The 23,938-nt window shown below is 42.2% G+C and overlaps 1 protein-coding gene across 2 annotated transcripts; it reads left to right on the top strand.

Annotated features, from left to right (window-relative positions):
* Positions 1–2,245: 2,245 nt before the first annotated feature.
* On the top strand, positions 2,246–23,680 carry lrrc4cb (leucine rich repeat containing 4C, genome duplicate b). Of its 2 annotated transcripts, none has more exons than XM_076997545.1 (2): positions 2,246–3,390; positions 18,734–23,680. In XM_076997545.1, the coding sequence occupies exon 2, from the start codon at positions 18,788–18,790 to the stop codon at positions 20,681–20,683; it is 1,896 nt and encodes a 631-aa protein (XP_076853660.1). In that variant the 5' UTR covers positions 2,246–3,390; positions 18,734–18,787; the 3' UTR covers positions 20,684–23,680. The 2 variants fall into 2 exon arrangements, with proteins under 2 accessions (XP_076853660.1, XP_076853661.1); XM_076997546.1 differs by lacking the exon at positions 2,246–3,390 and adding an exon at positions 17,760–17,883.
* Positions 23,681–23,938: the final 258 nt, after the last annotated feature.

The following is a 23,938-nucleotide window of genomic DNA, read 5'->3' as shown; positions in this document are numbered from 1 at the left end:
TACTCCTGTTCAATGGTAGAAGTATTTACAGAAACAACAGAGTAACCCTGTTATGTCACAACAAATCATTTCTCCCCCCACTTTTTTTTTCAATATAAAAACAGTGCTCACCTCTAACAGACTCACCTCTAAAAAGATCTCTCCATGTTCCTGCTCTTCTACAAATACTGCTACACTGCTAGATAGCTTATACATTCGAGTAGCCATACACTGTCACTCATAACACATGATATCCTTCCATTACTGACACTGATGTCAGCTGATGATACTAATTAAAAACGCTCGTGGATTCTTCTCTGTGTATGTGACCACAAACCCAGACTCAAGGAGTGACTGTGCCCCCCATGCTGTTTTCTCCCTGGTGGTGAATGTATTACATAAATGATTTTTTATGTTGCCTCTGTTGCCCAATCAATATCTTTGATTTTCAGAACACATTATTGTCTGCATCTAGTGTGGCATCATGCTGGCACTGACCCAGCCCTCTTGAAGTAAATGCATTGTTTAATCTCTAGGTGAACTCACATGTTCTGTGGGATTCACCAATTACATATTAATGAGGATTTCGATGAATAAACAGTTAGCCTGCAGTTGATCCAGGTATATCTATCTAATGTAAAACACCCTGAATGAAGACTAGACATTCAGGATTAATGTAAAGGGGAGATTACTTGAAACAAAAAAATGGCTCTCATACACAAGGAACTTATCAGTAGATGACAGAATTGTCTATGAAACTCAAAAACAAATTATTCAATTTTCATCTTCATATATTTTGGAAAGGATTCTGCATAACAAAATCAGAATTAAGGTAAAAAAATTTTTTTTACTTAAAGTTAGTCAGCAAAAAAAAAAAAAAAACTGGATGGCACCTAAAAAGCAGACGTGCTGGCTGGCTAGACGACTGGCTTGATGGGTGTGTGGATGAACGATACTTAAGCTAGTCATCCATCCCTGGACTCTCCAGAGGCCCTGACTGAGCTGCATGTGATGTGGCTTCCTGTGTGATGGTCCTTGACGGTCCCAGTCTCGGCCGGCGCCTGCCTGGCACCACACTGGCCCGCGTGAGCACCGCACTGGCCTGCGTGAGCACTGCTTCGGCCATTCACTACACGTTTCACCCACTCTGCAGGTCTGAAGCCCCTGGCTTGCCTAGAAAAACCTGACAACTTTTTAGGGGCAAACTTTAAGAGTTGAAAAGAAAAGCAGTAGCTGACAGTTTCTAAAACTGCTAGGACTGTCTTTCAATTATTAACACAGCTGTCCCACTGGTCTTGTTTTTTCCCCTGTATGCTTAAATATTAAATGGCTCCCCCAAAAGAAAAAAAAATCCATAAGATCAGGCCCACGCTGAGAGCAAAGACTGAGCTGCATGTGTGAACTCAACAAGACCTATCCCACAGAGAACACAATGCCTTTCAACACAACTCCAACTCGTGTGAGGAAACACTCCTCCTGCAACCAGTCTACATTCTGAAGCACAGAAATGTTCCAGAAGCTTTTCCTCAGTATTCTTTAACTATGTAGGCCATGCGTTACGCTTAATCAGCCAAAGTATGATCCAAGAAATGTCCTCTGCCTGATTATGAAACTTTTTTTGCTGTTTCATTCCTACCACATATTCCTTTAAGCATGTGAAGAATGTTCCCTTAGTAAATAATGGAGAAAGCACGGTCAGCGTTTTGTTTTCCACTGGAAATAAAGTGTTCACTATATCCAGTGAACAAAGTGCCCTACTTTTGCTGAATGAACTGGTGCACGTTCAGTCTAATAGGGTCGTCACACAAAATATTTTTGTTCACTGGTGTAAACAAGCTGACATGAGCTGTTTAATTTTCATTGCCATCTGTATGCTGATATTTCCTTGAGATTTTCAAAAAAGATCAGTGCCTCTTTGCCTATGCTGTTGCAGTGTTACCATCACACTATACATTACCCTGTGGAGGCTTTGAGGCTAAACAAGTTACCAAAAACATTTTTCCTTTACACATGTAAATCAGTAAAGTAAGTAAGGTGATGTACAGTGCTTCTGTTCTGCACCCAAAGACATCTGTGATTGTAATTCTGTTTAAGCAGATTGTAGAATAACGGTGGCAATGCCGGTAGGTGGCAATCCTACATCATTGTGTCCATCTTATTAAGTGTAAAAAAAGAGGAAAGATGCCCATTAGCGCGCGCGCGCGCACACACACACACACACACACACACGCGCGCGCGCGCGCAGCAATTAATAAAGTTAGCTTAAATGTATACATTTCACCTATGCAAGACCTTTCGTCTTGACAGGAAAGGTCAGCAGGAAAGGTTTGCAGAACTTATTTCGCCTGATTTCACAGAACCCGTGCCAAACAAATGTGCAGTATGTGGTCTGATTTTTGAGCCAGAATGTAGCCTACCAAACCGGGAGCAGAAATACCGCTTGTGGCTTCAAGAAATACCGCAGATGTTAAGACCTAAACTATAGCCTGTCTCCGACTGTCTGCGCTGGGTTCTTCTCCGTTTCAACGTGCGGCTGCATTGCGATTTCACCGTCGTCTTCATTTATCTTTAGTGGTATTTTTAAGCTACAGCTAGCCGACGTGTTCTGCGCAGGCTAGTAGAAGTAGGTAGTCTTTGGTGTGGGTGGGAGAAGCTCCAGCGCCAAATGATCTCAGTTTGAATGTAGCCACTGATGTTTGGAGATGAGTCGGTGCGGTTCTGGATCAGCACCGGCGAAGTTGGAGTCGTGAGCGTCGCGTTATTTCGCCTACGCTGCTTCTTCAGCTCAAGGAAACGTGCGTAATTATCGGGATTTTTACATTTTCTATTCAGTGAAAGCAAATAATCTGCGAATAATCTGCAGTCAACATTTTTTTAAGAAATGGCTCATAGTCTTCATAGCCTGCAGTGTTGAAGGAGCGAGTTACGGCATGATAAAAAGTCTTTACTGGAGCTGCGAGGCGACGCTGTAAGACACTGAACATCGACGAGATCACCACCTTATATTTCATTTATGGATTGCCGTCACGGTTGAGAAACGGTGCATCGGTTTTTAAAGCTTCTATTTTCCCGATTTTCTGATACAATGGGACCTTTCAAATAACTGCTGGATGTTTTTTTCCATCGGAATAACGGCACAGCGAGGCTGTTGAGAACACCGGTGGTGTCTTTGGATGTGGCTGCCAGGCTGCGTTACGTTTTCAGCAAGACGGTGACAGATTTATTCAACATTTATTATTGGGATTTCTTTACACCTGCTTGCTTATCAAAGGCTGTCCGACTGTTGTAAAAAAGCGGCTGCCCCGACATCTCGGTAAATCGTGCATGGATTTTACATTAACTTCAGGTTGACGAGGCTGCAGCGGATCATCCATGTATAGCGCCGTCGTTTGCAGCTCTCATTAAAAATGTGTAAGTAGCTGTTTTCGAACCGTCGTACATTAGTCTCACCGTTATCCCACCGATGTTGTATATATATTTTTTGTTAATTCTGAGTTTCATTCAAATGCATCCGTGCTTCATCCGTCCGTCCGTCATCCATCCATCCATCCATCCATCCATCCATCCATCTATCTATCTATCTATCTATCTATCTATCTATCTATCTATCTATCTATCTATCTATCTATCTATCTATCTAAATCAGTGTAAACACGAAGACATGGAGGTTGATTGACATTCGTAGTGCGACAGTGTGCTTGTAGAATTTGGACCCCACCACCTCCACCCTCCTCCTCTGTTGCTCCACTTAGCGTTACTTTTGCTAGAATATGGCGTTGGGTCATTCATATTCTGCTCACATGTGTAGGCTTTTGCGAAGACGCAGGAGGAAAAGAGGCACTGTGTGTGTGTGTTGTACTCTTGACACCTCATCCTTACCGCATGCAAACAGTAAATGATATAAAAGGCATGCGGAGTGCAGCCTGTGCTGAGTTTGTTACTCATACAGCCGCACCGTGGATCACATCCCTGGGCACGTTATCCCATCTCCTCTACATTTGTGACTCTGAAAAAAAACCCAGCAATGGGTGGCAGCTCACACGGCGCTGTGCAGTGTTTCTTCATCGTTTAACCCTCTGAGGCCCCCGGAACTATCTGGAGTGTAGCCAGGTGACAGGGTGAGCTCTGTGTATTATTTGCATTCCTGACACACAACGCGAAAGTCTAGGCTGCACACTGGCACTTGAGGAAGATTGTGTAATTTGAGGGGATGATTCATGGTAGTGGGTTGTTGCTTTCCTAATACTGTTTGGGCATGAACAGTTTGACAGGAGCTGTCTTTCCTGAAAAGGTACTGAAAACACTGGCTTCCGCATGTTAGACCATTAGACAAGATGGACATCACAAGACAGTTAGATCCACATTAAGCCTAGAGATTGACTAAATAAATGGGGATTCTTCCTTTAAAATCCATGTAAGTCATGATTAGGGTTTAATACGTGTCTGGAAAACACCGTTTATTTCATTGCCTGCTTGTAGGGATATCAAGCGAATAGAGTCAGCTGAGATAATTGCATTTAATTGGTACTGTTCTTGTCTATTCCAGGTTCTGAAATGATGTGCTAAATATATACATCATCTCTCCCAGAACAGATCTGTTACTATCATAATGTAAAAAGATCTGTTACTGTCACAATACACAAAGATCTGTTACTAGCACAATCTGAAATGCTACAATGCATTCACCTGCATTTAAACACTGTGATATAGATGGTTCTGCCTTAATTCAAGCGCTATAATTTCTGAATTGTAAACATTTTCTGTATTTACATATTCAAAGCGTATAATAGGGCCAACATGTTGTTTTAATTATAATTTTACACTTGTCCATATGATTCTAGAGACAACCAAGCAAGTGCATTTATGGAAGGATCCAAAGCCCATGGCTTAGTCTGTCCTAAATGTGATTATCTAAGCATGATTCTACATACCCCTTAATATGAGGTGTAGAATGATTAAGTGCTAAAATCATAGTTTTTACAGACAGAAAGACTATCTCTTATTATCTTATTAATGCCAGAGCCATTGTGCTTTTCACAGAAATTGCTTGACAGCTGCTCTGTTTAGTTCTTTGCATTCTGGTCCATAATCATCTTATCCAGCTTAAATGAATGGGGCAAATATCAGAATTTGGATAAGAGAAAAGCAATACACAAAAAATTTAAAGCGTAATCACATTTAGACAATACATTCACTCACATGGATCAGCTTTGCTGCATAGCTATGGGGTGTGGAGGTTTAAATTACACTCCAGTATGACACAGTAAATGGTAAATTGGGGTGTGGGATGATAATTTCCTGTATTGTGTTTGCCTTTGGGTCATGATTGCTATGGTACAGATGTGGTACTACACAATTCAGTTCATATTAATTGTCCTTGTAGCCATAGCCTTTGCTTATAGAATTTAAACCATGCATTGTGGTTGATATAACACTTTCATTATCATCTTCACCACTGTTAAATCACATCACCAATAAAGATGGTTCTGTCCTACCTAGACCAGAGCAAAATCACCCTGTCCTAATTCTTCACCGACAGTCCTTTTCAGGACTGCAGCTGTAATCTGTGTTAGCAAAACTGTTGCTAAAATAATAACACTGAGCAATTTATGGAGGTTTGGTTAATATTGATAGTCAAAAACATTTCAGAGGAACACGCTCCATTTTCTTTCAGTCAGATGATCACCTGAGTTCAGTCCTCAACTATTGGCAGTGAACTACAAACCTTTACCACAGTACGTTTTTGATTGACAGCATTCCCTCCGAAACCACTCCGAAGAATGAGGTTTAGCAGAGGTCCACGGCAACGATGGGCCCTAATGTGCTAAATTAAGTTCCCCCAAAGCAAGGAGGGTGTGTCTCTGAACATTTAGCCAATATTGCACCCATTAACCTAAGTAATGCCTGCCATTTAAATGAAAGTGGAGCAGTGAAACGGTCCTACTTGACCTGATGCTACATGAAGTCCTTTTCTAATGTGGGTCAGGTATGGAGTTCTCACACTGCATGGACACATTACAGTTGTACAGAAACAGACCTTGTGGTTATTGTGTACAAAGACTTAATAGAAATGCAAAAATGTGAGTACGAATGGGGTTGTTTCATTTTACAAATTCACTGCTGCAATTTCCTGCGGTGCAGAATATATGTAAATATTTACAACCTCCAGGTAGCTTATTCTTCAGCTCAGCAAGGGTAATGCCATAGACGGAGAGAAAGTAAACCCGGCAGTGGATTCAAGAGTCTGCCGATCGACCAGCCTAGCTCTCTGTTCATTGCATTAAAAAAAAGTGATGGTCCTTTATTAATCTTGTAGTTTCCATATCCCCCACTCCCCACCGGAATATAAAGCAACAGCAGCATGCCAGAGGAATTTTAAGTGGCAGAAAAAGCCTGTGTTCCTCTCCAGGTAAAATACTTGACTTGTGAACCATGAGTGCCGAATCCACAACGCCTCGTCCTTGCTGGATGCAGCCATGCTTGTGTCAGCTGTTGTGAAGCATAATGAAACATTGAATTCTGGTCTCTTGCGCTTGTTGGCCATTTTGGGATTCTTTCGTTTTGGTCGAGGTGATGTGAAATCACTACAGCCATCACCATTGATGGCGATGCACAGCTATTGTGTGTCTCTGGCTATTGAAGACAAATTGTTTGTCCTGAGCAACATATGAACAGTATTATGTGTGATAAGAAGACACTTAACAATAAGCTATAGCTTAAGCACAACAGCATTAAAAAACCAAAATAGCTTATTCAGAAAAGAAAGCTTGTCTAAATGTATAGACGGCATCAAGAAACTCTTATTGTAAGAGCTAATTCAAAACTGATAACTGGACTGAGGAAAAATTAGAACTCTGGATAAGAAAAAAACGTGACAAAAAAACAGAACTAAAAAAAAAAAACCTGAACTAACGCTTGTGAACAGTCGGCACATAAAAGGGTCTGATTTTAGCCAAAATGGGTGATGCAAATTGCTGATATTTGTCACGAGGTTTTTATCAAGGGAGTGCAGTAGAGTCCCACGTGAGGGTGTTGCTGCTTTTGGCTTTTGCTTTTGGTAATCAGCCATTCTTACCTCTGATCTACTGCCCAGGATGATTTAATCGCAGGTACCACAGGGCCTCCACTCTGTGTCTAGGTTTGTTAGTTGTAAATACTGTTGGTAGTCTAGATACTTTCTGTGTGGTATTATTCATGGTTTTATTTCACTCATTAATGTAACAATACACCATGCTTTCCCCCCCAAATACCCTCAGTAATAATGACAAAGATTACGTCTGGATTCTGCACCAGATACCCATCTGATCGATGTGGCTCTTCATAACTCTTATGTTCTGCCTGTGGTTTTCACTTCTCTATCTCTGTAATGCTAGTCTGATTCACTACATCTTTTCCTGGATCTGGATCAATGATATTAATCTCCAAATGCGTTTTTCTTGTGTAATTTCACTGAGAAGATCACCTAATGTGCAGTACATTAGCAAATGGCGACCGGCACAGACCAAGCGGGAACTTTTGAGCATTGGGGGGATGGGATGGCGCCCAAATGATGGCAGATGAGCGAAAGTCTGAACAGGCTGCAGTAGTTGAAGTCCCAGAGCAGATGTCCGACGGCATGCGTGGATGCTCTGGAAAACCCTGTCTGAGGGGCATATGGCATGCTGGAGGATGTCCAAAGTATTTCACACACGCACAAGCATACAGGCGAAAACTGGCGAAAGTTCATCTGTTTAGAAGGCTCCCAAACTTAGACACGTGTGCCTTCTCACAGCGGCTTATTAGGCAAACGTCTCATTTTGACAACAAATGGTTATTGGCTGTGTTGCTCCACTGGGCCTTGGTGACCGTAATAAATGTATCTGCGGTTTCGGAACACGCTGCTCTCACATTTTAATCAGAGTTACGGCCCATGTCGCCTTGAAACTCTGAAGTGATACACTGTCTGTTGATTGTTAATTTAGGAAGCTTCAATCATCACCATATCCCACTAATGACCCAAACAGTGTAAATTGTAATATTTGTCAAGATTAGTCTTCAAAGACGGAGAGGGAGTTGTTCACGTCTAAGCCCGGATCGTGAATATTGATTTGCCATGATTGCGCTACGTATTTGTCATTGCAGGCACAGCGCATGCAGTATAAATCTGGGTTGCTCATTATTTTGGAACCCCTCTCCAAACCCCTCCCGTGGACATCAGTCCCTTCTCTCTCAGCATATTTCTGAGATTGGAGGGAAACTGGAGGGCAGGTGGCTTTTTCAAGCTTCTAAGATCAGTTGGCCTGAATTCTCAAACAGAAGGGTGTCAAAGCGACGCGTGCTTTAGAGGCTCTTATATCAGAGGGTGCCTGGAATACATGCTGCTGCTCAAGACAATGATGAGGGTTGTACTTAATCCACAATACCAAAGGGAGCCATCGTCATTTTTCCTACATCTGAGTAACGCAGGATGCAAACAACAAACTCCAGCCCCTAATATTCCAGTGGAGAGCCATAAAGCCATTGTCGTCCATAGACCGTCACGGAGCAGTTACTACTACATGCTCTTGTTAATTTATTTCCTGAAATACATATATATTCCCAGAAAATATGTGATTTTGTCAGTGGTGGAGGAAAAAAGGCAGTAATTTAGAATATGCAAAGTCCGTGCAAGCAGGGTGAATAAATGTGATGCACTGCCCTCCACAGAGAGCTGGTCTGAGGCCCCATACACACTGGATTTATGTGTGCTACTCTGTCAGCTGCAGAGTACTTCAATTGGCCTGGCTTCATGCAGAGTCAATACTAATGACTGAGGAGACTATATGGCCACAGCGAGATTATAGCTCTGAGGCCACAACTGCTCCTATTGTCATCGTAAGCATAGAAAAGTGATGGTTACCGCGGTCTGCCTCTTTTCGTCTCTTCGTTGAATTGTCTGTGCTATACAGTCATTAAGGCTAATGACTAGCCAGACATATTTGTTTTGAACTGTGAAAAATACCCGCAGCCCCCAGCAACACGTGGGCGTGGCGAATATCGGCGCGGAGGCGAGAAAATGAAAAAAAAAAAAAAAAAACACACACAACGGAACAGAATGAGTTTGTGCTGTTTTGCCATCGGAGCAAAACATCGGCGAGGCGAGACGGTATCAGGCTCCTTCAGCACGTCGCTGGGCGGGAGTGTAATCGCTTAGCGCTGGTAAAACAAGAGGCTTGCGTTTTAATTCGTGTTTTGCTTTGTTTCGCGTGTCGCACACGTGGCGTGAACGATCGGCCCGCGAGTGGAGCTACATCTCGGTCCTACAGATCAGCTTCCGGTCGGATAAAAGCTTAAGCCCACGCCTGGGTGGACCCGTCGGAGGGCCCGGTGTGCACCCAATACCGGGCCCTCTCCGCAGGACCGCTCGATGTACTGACAAGCTGGCGCGATAACGAGTAGCGATCACAAACGCGGTCTCCGATTAAACAGATCGTGGTGCCTGATGAGTAAAATAGCCTGTCCTGCATTAATTGCCCTTAAGGGGGTACTTGGCTGGGCTCGAAGCTGGCTGCCTCCACGCCACCGAAGCGTGTCAGTACCTTTGAACAGCGGAGAATCTCTGGGAATCTGTATGCGGGCCTGAGCGTGACGGCGCTGCGCCACGCTGGTGGTGGCTCCCTGATTTGCGCATGCGCAGGAGGGTCGGGCCATCCCTCTGTCCCACCTTTCCATTCTCCTGGTGGCGCTGGGCTCTTCATTATTGTAGACGAAACCCATACACAGCTACACAAAGTTCTCATGGCAACCCGTTGCTTGTCAGCGCTGCTTATAATGGTGTGGACATTGTGACATTTTTTTATATAGATGTCATATGTTTTTTTTTTTTTCTGTGCCTAAATCATGCTCGCCCCTGTTCAATTCCATAGGTCTTCTTTGTGAATCTAACGAGAATATGCTACAGCGGCTCAATAGTCATCTACAGAAGTAATTTCTGTTTTAGATTTTGCGCTTAATTACTATGCATAGTGACTTACCTAATGAATAATGAATGCAGCTCCACACACTCATGCGCTCTGACTTTTAATGCAGTGCTTTCAGTCTTTCAGTCCTGCCCTCTTTCCAGAGCTAACGTTACCTTGACTGAAATCTAGCAGCTTAAGTAGAACCGAGTAAATATACTTCAGTGTTTGTTTTCATGCTTTGTCAGAGACGGACCTAATGGTAAAAAAAAAAAACCTTAGACGGCACTGCTCAGTTTGACATGGAGACATTGGAGATCTGCAAAGGAATGGAAGGTCAGATGTGCTCTGTGTGTGTGTGTGTGTGTGTGTGTGTGTGTTTGTTTGTGTGCAGGCTTGCTCACATGGACACGAGGGACTTGAGTGTGTCCATGAGAAAGTGGAGCGTTGTGCGCTTTAAGCATTCTTCCCTTTGATGTATTGGAAATGGGACTGTTCGTGCAGGTTCACTATAACACCATAGTTTGGTTGCCAGAGCAACCTATGATTGCCTGGCTCAGTGTGATTAAAAAAATACATTTGGTTTTAATTTTAAAATGCGCTTAGTTGTATACTGCCGTTATTAAAACATGCTTATTTTTAATGCCGATATCATAAATGTCGTCTGTATCAATTTGCTTTTGCAAGCATTTAAATGTGGCTACAGTGGCTCTTGTGCAAAACCATGAATTATTCCTAAGCAAGCTGTCTGTATGCGCCCGCGCATGTGTGTATGTATGTGTTGGGGAGGATTGTGGTTTGGGGGGGGGGGGGGGGGGGGGGGGGTAGTAGGGGGTTAGTGCGTGTATATAGAGTACTGAGTCACCACTGCTGTGCAACAGTCTGGACACAATGTGGGGTCCATTTGCAGAATTAGAAACACAGCAACTTGAAAGGGCAAGGCCTTCTCTTTCACAGCAGCAGCCAATGGCGTGGGTTTTTACGATAACGCTTAAGCACAGCTCACTTTGCGATGTCCCTCCCCAACTCATCATGCAGGCACCAAGCAGATGCTGAAGCTATTGACGGTGCTGTCCGTATGTCTGAGCTGTTTATGGGGACCACCTTTAGGGGATTTTATTCAAGTCTCCTTGCTGCACTTGCAAATGAACCAAGCGGGTAATAAAGGATTGGGGAGCTGTGTTCACAGTGATCAATGTTCTAATCTTTGTTGGCTGCAAACGGGATCCAATTGAAAATTCAGCATTGCAATATGCCGTAGATAGCCGTGATTCGCTTCTGATAAATGTTCATTACTGCTTTGTCTCTGCGTGCTGCTGGAACCATGTGGTGAATCTGTACAGTTTTCTTCTAAGGTTTTGTGAATGAAAACACAGCGCATAATTCATAACCATTTTACAGATGCAACACTTTATCTAAAATGTAAAAGTCACATGGCATGGTGCCTTCGCACCATGTTGTCTTTGAAGTCTTTTATTTTGAATTGTGTATTTGCTGTAGACATAGAACTCTGGTGGCTCCGGGCCCGCGCCAGGCTGAATTAAGCCTGCTCCAAGCTTTAAGATGGCTGTGTCCTTTTGTGGTCTGTTAGCCTGGTCAGCACTCGGGTCAGCATCCGAAGATGGAAGTGTGCTGAAGGAAACCGAGCCAGGGAGTGATCACTCTTTACTCAGATAGTCTAGATGAAGAGCCTGTCGTGCTCTGCCACTCCTGGAGATGAGATGTGCCTTGGCTTTGTGACTATTTCCACTGGGAAGGAGGAGGGGAAACAATAAGTGTTTTAACCGCACGCGCCTGGTCTGTCGCCGTTCTGCCCCAGCGGTGATTTGTTGTGCCGGGGAATAATGTTTTCCGGCTCCTTTGTGTTGGCCGGTCCTACAAATAATGGCGGGTGTGAATGCGTTGCTAAAAATTCAACCATGGTACAAGAAGAACATGCTAGAATCCCCCGCCCAGGCCGTGTAGGACTGGAAAGGTGGGCTGTTGGCTATGCAGTCGCTGCAGCACTTCTGTCTAGTAATTGTATTCTTCCTCAACTCCTTTCCCCATTACGGTATAGATTTTCTCCCTAGGTTGTGTTAGAGGAGCAGCCCATCGTGCTGACAAACACTTCCCCATGGACAGATTATCTGCTACAATGGTGTTAAGGTCCATTGTTATGAAGATGACTAATGGCGTTATATGAGTGGCAAATCTGATGAAGTCCTTGCCTTTCCCAACACGCTGTGCTCAGAATAACTTGATGGGAATTTCAATGTGCGGCAACCGCACCAGCATTCATTTGGAGATGGGAGCTTTCAACCGCCGTGTTTACCGCTTCCATACTGCTGTACGTGCGCGTGTTTAATTTCACTCCGTTACTGCCTCTCCAGGATGCGCAGGACAGAGCAGGAGATTGAACGCTCGCTAATCCACATTTTATCCTCACCTGCCGCAGTGCTGTGGGCTGCGGTTTTGGCAGAGGTGCCGACAGTTTAAAAGTGCACCAATATTTTCGCTAACAAGGGCTTCACACAGTCCCGAAACACGGGGGCACGCCAACCCACCGCCAATAAATTACCCCAGCACTGGCATCTTTCCCCACACTTTGTCTGACTCTGAAATGAGCGTGGGGTTAACGTGGGGATACAGCAGCGTTCCCCCACACTTCCTCTTGACCGAGATGTCTGTGGGCTGGGCGTGATGGCTCAGTGACTGGTCTCAGGTCAGTCTTAGTCAGTACTGCCCCTCAGCAGGATCTGATTATTTAATGATTACGCATAAAATATTTAATGTGGGGTGGTCTAATATGGGCAGACTTGATCATATGTGTCTCATTTTGACAGTAGCAACCACTAGGTATTGTGCTCTAACAATAAATGAATGTATGAATGTTTTTGTATCATAATTGTATCATTTGGCCTTCTTGCTCGTTAGAAAGAGGTGGCTAAATTAATTAAGTAGATTCAGCCAGTGTTGTTAACATTATCGTTATTTAATCATCTTAAAGAAAGTAACAATGAATTAACCAGATGTAGGAGATCTGTATTTATGTCTTTGGATGCTGAAAGCCACTCTGCAGTGGATTGGACACAGCTGTACTAATGAAAATTAGAGACCCAATAAACGTGCAGCCAATTTTTGTTTTAGAGCTAAACTACATTAAAGTGTATTAATGCAAGTATTACTGCCTAGGTAACTGGAGATTAATAGCTGTTTCAAAATTTGATGAAGTACATTATCAAATCCACACAAAAAAATGAAGCATAAAAGGCCCCCATTTAATTTGCCACAACTCGTTTCTCTTAAAGGCAGTTTTCATGTCTCTTATACTTATCAAGTCACATGACATCATTTGAATAATTTAATATGCTATGTTGTTTTGTCCAGCTGAAGGGTGCACGTCACAGTATAAAAATGTCACATTACATTATCGATGTGGTTTGTGATGCTGCTTTTATATAATTATCAAAATGATTCTGTAACCAGATGCTGGCAAACATGAACACAACAATGCAATGAATCGGATTGACTGGCTTGATCGATTTGCGTTTCTGATGCAGTTGGCGATCCCAAATCCTTTACACAGACAGCACCTGCCATAATCAGCATCCCTTGTGTTTGAATTGTGCGTTCACCTGAGGCTCTGCCGAACTCGCACAGTTACTGCATATTGATAAGCACAGGCAGCACTTGGTTTTCAGCAGAAACATTAGGACAGGGCAACTGGCTCTCCCTGAAATCTAATCCACCCACGCCACCAGACACAGCCAAACCAGGGGGGAGTGGAGCTGCATGATTGTGCCAACTTAATTAAGTTATTTATCAGTGTCATTATGATAATGTAGGCAGCATAAGTTAGTTTAGGACAATCTGATGACTGTGCTGATTAGTTTGAGCTTCACACTCAACTAGTTTATGGGACAGTTCTACTTCCTGCACAGGAAAAGTGTTCAGTGGCTTTGGGAATTTGGATTTCTCTTGTGATTTGTACCCATTTCCCCTAACTAAACAGCCTGAAGAGTGTTTCTAAAAGACAAACTATTGACTTTTACATATATGGAATGGTAGCCCAGACATTTTGTGAGTTGCTCATCTTTGTATATGTTGTAGGCCTATGTATCAAAAAAAATATATGACATAATTTCTCATCCCAGAGCTGAGTAAGGGAAATCAGGGCCATCTCATTTGTTTGAAAGAAAACTGCAAGTCAGGCAATTCACCTTTGCCCTCTTCACAACCTGGATTTAGAATGAATTTCATGATTTGTCTGTTAATAATCATGGATCACAAACATTCTTTGGATTACAAAACATCATTTTGGTTGTATACGGATTTCCTGGAATCAAAATAAATCCTTTCACTTGGAATTGTCATTTTTTGAAACCAATGGTTGTGTTTGACACTGATATACTACTGACTACAACCATTTCTCGTAAATGAGACATTTCCACCATGAAATGGCCCTTTAAGCCCTTTGTTTAATGTTACTGTCTACTCAAGGTGAACATGCCATGGACTTATACAGCGTTTCAGCCTTTGTAAATTCTAATGAGGTCTTCCATTTGTAAAGCCTCGTCTTTGGCTGACGCACACTCCCCCCATTTAAGTAAAGACCTTGGCACACTGCCTATGAGCCAAACCTCTCTGTATGCCATTGTTTCTAGGCCCCGAGGAGCCAGCGGAACGTCTCCCGAGAACTCACTGTTGTATGTTGTTTGTCCTTTTGTAGTTCTAGGGCAGGAAAAAAAGGCAATCACACTTCAGGGCTGTGTACGTTGAGCTCGGTTTAGTCAATGTGTCTATGAAATGTTGTTCCTCTAAAGCCCTCAACGTTTAGGCTATTGCTTTGTCTGAAGAGAATCCATATCATATCAACACATTTCTATAGTCTGTTTTTGAGTCCTTATATAGAGGTTAATGTTTACATTATAAAGCCAGTTTAGTGAGGGTTTTAACCTGTTGTCTCTTGTTGCCTTCATGTGATACAACCTTACAGGACACGAGTCCGTGATATATTCATTCTAATAAAATTGTTCATTTGTTCATAGAATGTCTGATTTTGTATCTAATGATTTTTTTCAAAGATGCTTTGCAGTCAAAGTAATTTTTACCTAAATTTGGGTGGCCAGACATTGACTAGGCATTTAATGTGTCACAAAGGCTAAGGTGTAGTAAAATAGTCATGACCTTGTCTCTGGTGATCTATCTATTTGTAGCTAGATAGCCTGTGGTCCTTGCAAAGTTGTCTTCATGTCCTCCACAGAAGGGATAAAATCACCTGGGAGATTACACATTTCTTAACTGGGGGGCACACAGTGTAGCATAAAATTACTTTCAGAGATAAATGATCTGCTATTGTGGATATTTAATGCAGGATTTACCAGTGAATATTTTAACTTCCCAGAGGGAAGAAGTCCCAGTTAATCACGAGAATCATTTTTTGAGCTTGTTTTTGCTTGAACAGCTTTACGAACTAATTATACAATAACTAAATGCAACTCCTTCCAAATTATATTAGCGATCCCAGCATCAAACATAAGCAGAGTGGCAGTGTTCCTTCAGTGCAGAGGCTGCACAACTCCAGTGCATCCAGAGAGGGTTTCCACCACTGTTCTGTTGTCCTAATGGAGAGAGTAGATGTTAAGAGAACATTGCCTTGCCTTCCCATAAAAAAAATGACACATTTTCTGATGCCTGGGAGCTCATTGGAAAGAACCTGTTGGCCATCGATTGAGAAGTTAAATGTGGTGGATGATTGATATGGAGGTATGGCCATTTTATCAGAGACTCTGTCTTCCACAGCCACTCCTATGCCCGATCAATAGGGCTTTTTACTGTCAGATATTCTTAGGTAATTGGATGAATGAACCGGTCAGGTTTTGGCATCGGTACCAGGCAGCAACAGCTCTCGCACACACGCCCACCTTTATTTATATATATATATATATATATATATATATATATATATATATATATATATATATATATATATATATATATATATATATATATATATTATAGGCTGTCCCTGACACACTTGTAGTCTCATATGCTTACATATACAGCACCCACTAGCATGTCACTGCCACTGCTGTGTTGAAAATGATCCACCACCCAACTGATTATCCAGTCAGCCATGGACCAATGATCTGACCAGCAACGAATGGGGCACAGGTGGTTGACCGACTACTGTGCACTTGATGGGTTTCAGGTTGTGACAGTACACCTGTAAAATGCACCTATAACTGCAAAGTAGGTCTTTCTAATCATGTGGGTGATGAGTGTGTTTTTTTATAGAAGCCTGCTTTATTAAAAACACTCCAAGCCCTGTTTCATTTAGTTATTTTGAATAAGGGCTTTCAAAAATGCCACAAGCTCAGAGTGACATTCATCTCTCCTCTCCTAATTAAATGCGTAAGTGCTGATCGCGCAGATGGGATCCACTGTGCCTGTATCATGCGCCGACTAAGGAGTTCAAATGAACTTATGGTATATCCTAATCTCAAATTACTTTAACTTAGCTATTTAACATTTGCATCACTACCTAATTTGCGACAACATGAATAACCACTGCCGGTGTGAATAGAATTTCCGTTCTATTGGGAAACTATATATGATTAAAGCTCTACACAAATCCTTTTGTCAAAGGTTCTTTGTATTGTCATTTATATGGCAACAAAAACAATAATTTGGTTTCTGTGAAACTAGTTCACCTGTTACATAGTCTAAAACACTGCAATAATGTGCAAATGGAGTTTTATGGATACCAATGTGCCATAGCTCCTTCAGATAGCTATGAGGGTAAAGCAGCAGGAGACGTCTCACACTCTATATCAAGCGGCCGTGGGTGGACTTGGATGCTTTGAAAAGCACCATTCTGTAGTTGTGCCGTGTTTCTGTTTCCAATGCTCCTCTGATGTGTATATATTTACTGTTTACAAGAATGCATACAAGGAAAATAAACCTTACAGTAAATTAACATTCACTGCACTTATTGTTCATGCCTCTTGTTTAGCATATAGCCTCTTGTTTAGCAACTAATCATTGCGCCTAAGAATACTTCATCTTCCTCATAAATTCACTGGTTATTTTTGGTTTAAGTAAACAGGCTTCTACTAGGACGTGGCCCGATTATGTCGCCGCCTCATTAAGAGTGTGTCCCTCTGAAGACCCCTTAGCATCTTGCAGCAGAGTCAGTTATGCTGTTGCTAAGTAGCATTTCCTGCTGAATGCAGAGATTAATCATCTAAGTCTCCCTGTGACTAATTCACTTACATTTTAGAGTTCTCCTAGATTATCAGATAATGTGCAAATCGTAAGTCGGTACTTTTTCAGATGCAGTTTCTCAAAGAAATTTTGATACAACTTCAAATGAACTTTTTTGGTCAGCTAGATGTTCAAGAGTTTGTGAATGTGTGTCATAATGTGTCATAAGGCTTACGGGGAAGCAGGTTTAAAAATGATCGATTTTATATTAGTGAGGACATATTTCTTAAAAGGATGATAGTAAACACTTTCTATCACCAGTTTAAACATGATCCTAAGAATACAAAGTTGGGGGGGGGGGGGGGGGGGGGGATTCACTCCAGGCTATTATTCCACTGTAGGCCCAGTGTAGTGATACACATCAAATGTGTGGATCACACGGGACCAGGTGGAATTCTGGGGCTCATGCAACTGCCACATTGCTTTGGGCCTGCTATTCTAGGCAACAGTGTTACTGATGTTACACTGATGAGAAGCCTGTTGGGGGGGAAAAACCACTAGCACAGACTCTGTTCTTCATTTATGCCCCGAGGTCCTCAGGTTTTCTCTGTAATGGAGCAGCCATTCTGTTGATCGCATATGCATAAATGCAGCATTTGGAATGCAGTGCAAATTATACCGTTGTTTTCTGCATTTTTATTCAAACCAGTGATTAACATTATTCTCGGTTTTGTTTAGCACCATGGAGTGTGTTTGGGTCAGTCACTTATGTGCCAGATGTCCAAATGTTTTCGCCATGGTCAGCATCTCTTCCTCTCTGTACCTCTCTTTCTGTCTCTCTCTGTCTCTCACACAGATATCGGCACACTATATTTTTAGAGTGGAATAGTGACATTAGCACATTCTCATGTGACGGATAATAACCTGATCATCCATAAGGCCCCTCTTGAGAATGAAGACCTAGCTGTTCTTACATGTATATACTTTAGCACTGGTACATTTCCAGTGGGTTTGAATGGTGCTCTGCGTCTGTAGCATCTTGTGTAGTGCAAACACTGAAACCCAGTGGAAAAGATGTCGCTTATCCAGCACAGCCCTACAGGGACCTGTCTGCTACCTCGTCCACGTTTCTGGAGGCCTGTTGTGTCTGGATTTCCATATGTCTCATTTTTGCGCAGTTGAGTCAGAATTCAGTGATTTAGAATGCAGCTATTTTTGCATTTGACACCTTATTACGTATTGTCTTTGCTAAAAGACACGCTGCTCATTTTTTTAAGTTTGAAAAACTCATTTGCGCATTTCATGCCTTCACATTTCTGTCTGTACACGTGATATGTCTAGTGTAGGCCTGATTATCACATTAAAGTCCACTTCAGGGTTGTCATATAGACATTTGATTGTGTATAATATTGAAAACATACACATTCATAGATTTCAATAATGGCATATTTGGCTGAGCTAAGCTTGTGAGACTAAAATGTCATTCCAGCTACTTGTGATAGTCATTTTGGTATGTGGGAAATAATAGCTGAACTTTTGATTTTCTGTGTAACTGTCAATAATCTCAATGGCAGTCTTTCAAAGATTGTACCCAGAGACTCTGCAACATGACACTGTTGTGCTAACAGACGTGTTTTCCTCTTCTGCAGGCTGCTTCATTACAACGTTTAGCGGAGAGAGAACCAGCGCACGGTGAATTATGAATGTTGAACAAGATGACCTCTTACCATCAGCACCAGATGATGAGAGGTCCTAGGTGGACGGGGGCCTGGTTCGACCCCTTATTCATCCTGCTGTTGGCACTGCAGTTGCTTGCTGTGGCCGGACTGGTACGGGCCCAGACCTGTCCCTCCGTGTGCTCCTGTAGCAACCAGTTTAGCAAGGTGATCTGCACGCGCAGGGGACTCAGGGAAGTCCCCGACGGCATCTCCACCAACACGCGCTATCTGAACCTTCAGGACAATCTTATCCAGGTCATCAAAGTGGACAGCTTCAAGCACCTACGCCATTTGGAGATCCTGCAGCTCAGCAAGAACCACATTCGCAACATCGAGATAGGCGCCTTTAACGGGCTGACCAGCCTCAACACCCTGGAGCTCTTCGACAATCGCCTCACCACCATCCCAAATGGAGCTTTTGAATATCTCTCTAAGCTCAAGGAGCTGTGGCTTAGGAACAACCCGATTGAAAGCATACCCGCCTATGCTTTCAACCGCCTGCCTTCCTTGCGGAGGCTGGACTTGGGCGAGCTTAAGCGCCTCACCTACATCTCGGATGGGGCCTTCGAGGGCTTGAGCAACCTCCGCTACCTGAACCTGGGAATGTGTAACCTCAAGGAGGTCCCAAACATTAAGCCCTTGGTGCGTTTGGACGAGCTGGAGATGTCAGGGAACCAACTGACCGTGATCCAACCTGGTTCCTTTAAGGGTCTCACTCATCTCCAGAAGCTATGGATGATGCATGCCCAGATCCAGACTATAGAGAGGAACTCTTTTGATGACCTGCACTCATTAGGTGAGCTTAACCTGGCTCACAACAACCTCACCTATGTGCCCCATGACCTTTTCACCCCTCTGCGTCATCTGCAGAGAGTTCACCTGCACCACAATCCATGGAATTGCAACTGTGACATCCTGTGGTTAAGCTGGTGGCTCAGGGAGACTGTGCCCACTAACACCAGCTGCTGTGCCCGTTGTAACTCTCCTCCAAGCCTCAAGGGGCGCTACATCGGTGAGCTGGATCAGAGCTATTTTCAGTGTTATGCACCTGTTATTGTTGAGCCTCCCACTGACCTTAATGTGACTGAAGGAACATCAGCAGAGCTCAAATGTCGGACAAGTGCACTGACCTCAGTTAGCTGGCTAACACCAAATGGTTCTATAATGACTCATGGGGCGTCCAAGGCACACATCTCGGTGCAAAACGATGGAACATTGAACTTCACCAGTGTCTCCATGCATGACACAGGGACGTACACCTGCATGGCCAGCAACATGCTGGGGAACATTTCAGCGTCCGCTGTCCTCAATGTGACCTCCGTAGACAACAGCGGTGTCACCTACTTCACCACAGTCACTGTTGAGACTATAGAGTCCCCGGCCGACGGAGAGAGCAGGACCCCAGTGCAGCCTTCGTTCGCCTGGGTGTCCTCCTCAACCACAAGGGGAACCCCCATTTCCACGGAGAAAGCCTACACCATCCCTGTGACCGACATAGACGACGACGGGTCTCTAAACGGTCTGGAGGAGGTGATGAAGACCACCAAGATCATCATCGGCTGCTTCGTGGCCATCACGCTCATGGCTGCCGTCATGCTCATTATCTTCTACAAGATGCGCAAGCAGCATCACCAGCAGGACCACGACGGGCCAACGCGCACAATCGAGATTATCAACGTAGACGAGGAGCTGACGGGCGTCCCGGCGATGGAGAGCCACCTGACTCTTCCCCCGCTGGAGCACGACCATTACAATCACTACAACTCGTACAAGAGCGCGTACAACCACGCCACCACCTTCAGCTCCCTCCATGGTTCCGTGCATGAACCTTTACTGATCCAAGCCAGCTCGAAAGACAACGTGCAAGAGACACAAATCTGAATCGCTCGCTCTCGAACCACACGAGTTGATCTGTACTAACAATGTTGTAGGTTTTGGGTGCACACGTGTAGTGGCGGCCAAGATAGCGTGGAAGATGTGTCGACGAGAAATGGGATGTATGTATTATTTCAACAAGTGTCTTTACAAGCGAAGATTATTTATTTAAAGATATGTGTAGTGGCTGAATAAAAAAAAAAGAAGAAGAAGAAGTTCAAATCCTTTTTCCACTTGTATGTATTTTTCTTTGAATTTGGGGAATGAATGGTTTACTCAAAACAATGCGCTTATTTGTGGATTTAAGGTGAAACATGTTTTTGACTCATGTGAACAAAGTGTTACACTCATGATACTGACATATTTGTTGCATCCGTGGGCATGCTGCAACATTTCACTTCTACATGTCTTCAGAATCTAGTGAAATGCAAGCGGAAGCTGTGGTCCACTGAAGAGTAAAGACTGTAAATAGCGCAGTGCGAGTGGATGTGATAAACCAATAGGTTCAATGCAGAAGGTTCAGAGAAGAGAATCGATAGTTACAACTCCCTATAAAAGGATCTGATATTATGGTCTAGGGCCATATTCTAGATTTTCCTGCTGTGGCAGAGAATGGTACAGATTATGTTCATATTTGAAGTACCCAATATCCTAGGTATGAATATCTAATTGTAATTTTTAGACAAACACAAAAAGGTCGCTATGTTTTCAAAACTGGGAGGTGTTGCAAACTAAAATGTGACCTTCAATAGTATTCATATGGAAGAGATGTCTATTCAAACATTTATTCAAATGTTTTCTTTTTACTTTAATTACTTGATACAAATAATACTGTGAAAAGATCCTTTTTGTTTGTTTTCTAGTTGTTTCTATTTGTTTTTTGTTGGGTCTCTTTTTTGAGCTGATGCAATAGGAGAAATTTGTGGAATAACTGAAAAGCTCTACAGGTGAGTTATAGGTGAGATCTTCACATACAATCATTCAAAAGACTTTCATACATTTATAAATTGGTTTAAACACAAGTCATTAACTGACACATCAGATCTGACCGTTTTGAATATTTTCTTTTTAGTTGTGTTTATACTAAATCACTGGTCACATAACAGGATGATCAACTACATTCAAACACTCAATCTTTACTGAGTTTAGCTGCAGTTACAGCATTGGCATTCTTTGCAATCAAAAGCACAACTGCTTATATAATCTTACCTGTAGCTCCTTTGCATTTATATGGAGAATCTTTACCTTGCATATTTGCTATTGGGCTTCTGCCAAACACTGCAAAGGACACATATGTACACATACATACACATACACACACACACACACACACACACACATGCATACATACAGAAGTGTCAGTGTTGCTTGTTAGATGTGTTTGTGAGAGGGGGGAGTGCAATGTAATTATTTAGTATTTGAAAAATATAAGTTAATTATAATTAACAGTACTTTCTTGAATCTCACTAGATTTATCATAATTTTGAGATATTCTTCCTCAACATATTACTCACAGCTGACAATTAAATTGTAGGTGTTTAATTTTTCTGTTTGTTGTTGTTTGTTTGTTTTTTTTTTACTTTATTCAATTGTGAAAATGAGAATGTAATTTAATGGTAGCCTCAAAATGAGATACAAGTCTCAATAGCAAACCAATTACCAAGTACAATAACTAACCCATAAAGAATGCGAGTTGTGGTTGCCGATTTACAAAGGTGCGGACGCTCTAACCCATCAGACTCTGAACAGTGATGTTTGGAAAGTTCAGTGTGGTGTAGTGAAGACCTTGTGTTGGTCAGCAAAAATTCTGACACAAAGTCCCTGCTTAGAAAACCACAGATAGACTGATGACTGTCAATTTCCTTGATCCACCAACAAACAAAACATTTCCATAAAGAACAGAGGGGAAATCCAGGATGAGTAATGAATATACTGACAATTACTTAGAACCCACCATGTGTTGTGCGCCAGGAGGCCATCATGAGTCATCTAAACAGGCCGGAGAAGACAATAATTCTTTTTTATTTCCCCTTTGCTTTGATTTTTATTTCATTATTTTAAATAAATCTGATATTTGCCCTTGTTTAATTGACCATGCATTGCCACTCCTGTATGGAGTGTTGAACTGAGAAAAACCTTGCATGTGGTAGAAGTGTGCAGATACAGTTCCTAAGACTTGCTGCACATTCAGTGCTAGGGTTATACTTTTCACTCACAGTTCCATCAGAGATTAAATGGTTTTGGAAGCTTCATTAATGATTCATTTGTTGCACTAAAGGTAAACCATTGCTTCCCTAAAAGTATGGTAAACCATTGTGATATTGTTGTTTGTTATTTGGTTTCCTTGTGTTTTTTTTTTTTTTTTGCTTTGTTTGTTTGTTTGTTTTGTCTGATAAACATGAATGTGAGATCCTTGAGCGCAATCTTGGTATCGTACAGAATGAGTGAGGTCAATTAGAACTATAGATAAATGGTGCTGGATCATTCGGAAGACTGATGGACTGTTCGTTTCTCCACCTGCTACGAGTGTTTCCACATCCTACAGCATTTTCTACAGTTACTGCGGCTAGAGCACCAATGCACACAGAACTCCACCATGTATCTACACCATCAAACAGAAGCTTTCTTTTAATGTGGTTTATTTGTTATTGGTAACTCATTTTAGATTTCTATGATGAACTGAAGTGATGAATCCTGGTATTTTTCCCTTTTTTGAGAGAAAGAGAGAGAGAGAGAGAGAGAGAGAGAGAGAGAACATCTGCTTCTCTACAAACTGTTTAAGCATTAACAATAACATCTCTAAGTCCAATATCACAAATGCTGTTCAGTTGATGAAAATATCGAGATGTGCTTATTTGAAGGTTGACCATTAAAAAGATTTATTAATACCAGAGGATGTAGTTCATACAGTACATGCTATAAATGTAAATAAAATGTTGTTTTTTTCTAAATGGTTGGGTCATTGATTAATAATCTTAGGATACTAGTGAAATCTTAATTATTTGTGTCAATGTCCAGAGAAAATGTTCATTAAATTATGTCTGACATTTTATACCATTTAAAATAAAATTTGTGTCACTTTCATACTGAACACACATTTACCCCTACACAGGGCAGCATTGAGGCAACTTGAGGGCTGTAGCAGCTGTAGCAAAAACGTAAAATTATATCTTAGGATTGCTGGTTATTAACCTAACACCATATATTTTACCTTTATATTTCTATTTTATATTTTAACCTATATTTTAACATGTTTAATGA

This window comes from Brachyhypopomus gauderio, chromosome 1 (genome assembly GCF_052324685.1).
Source record: "Brachyhypopomus gauderio isolate BG-103 chromosome 1, BGAUD_0.2, whole genome shotgun sequence".
Taxonomy (NCBI): Eukaryota; Metazoa; Chordata; class Actinopteri; order Gymnotiformes; family Hypopomidae; genus Brachyhypopomus; species Brachyhypopomus gauderio.
Note: the sequence above shows the minus strand (reverse complement) of the source record. Positions and strands in the feature narration are given on the sequence as shown.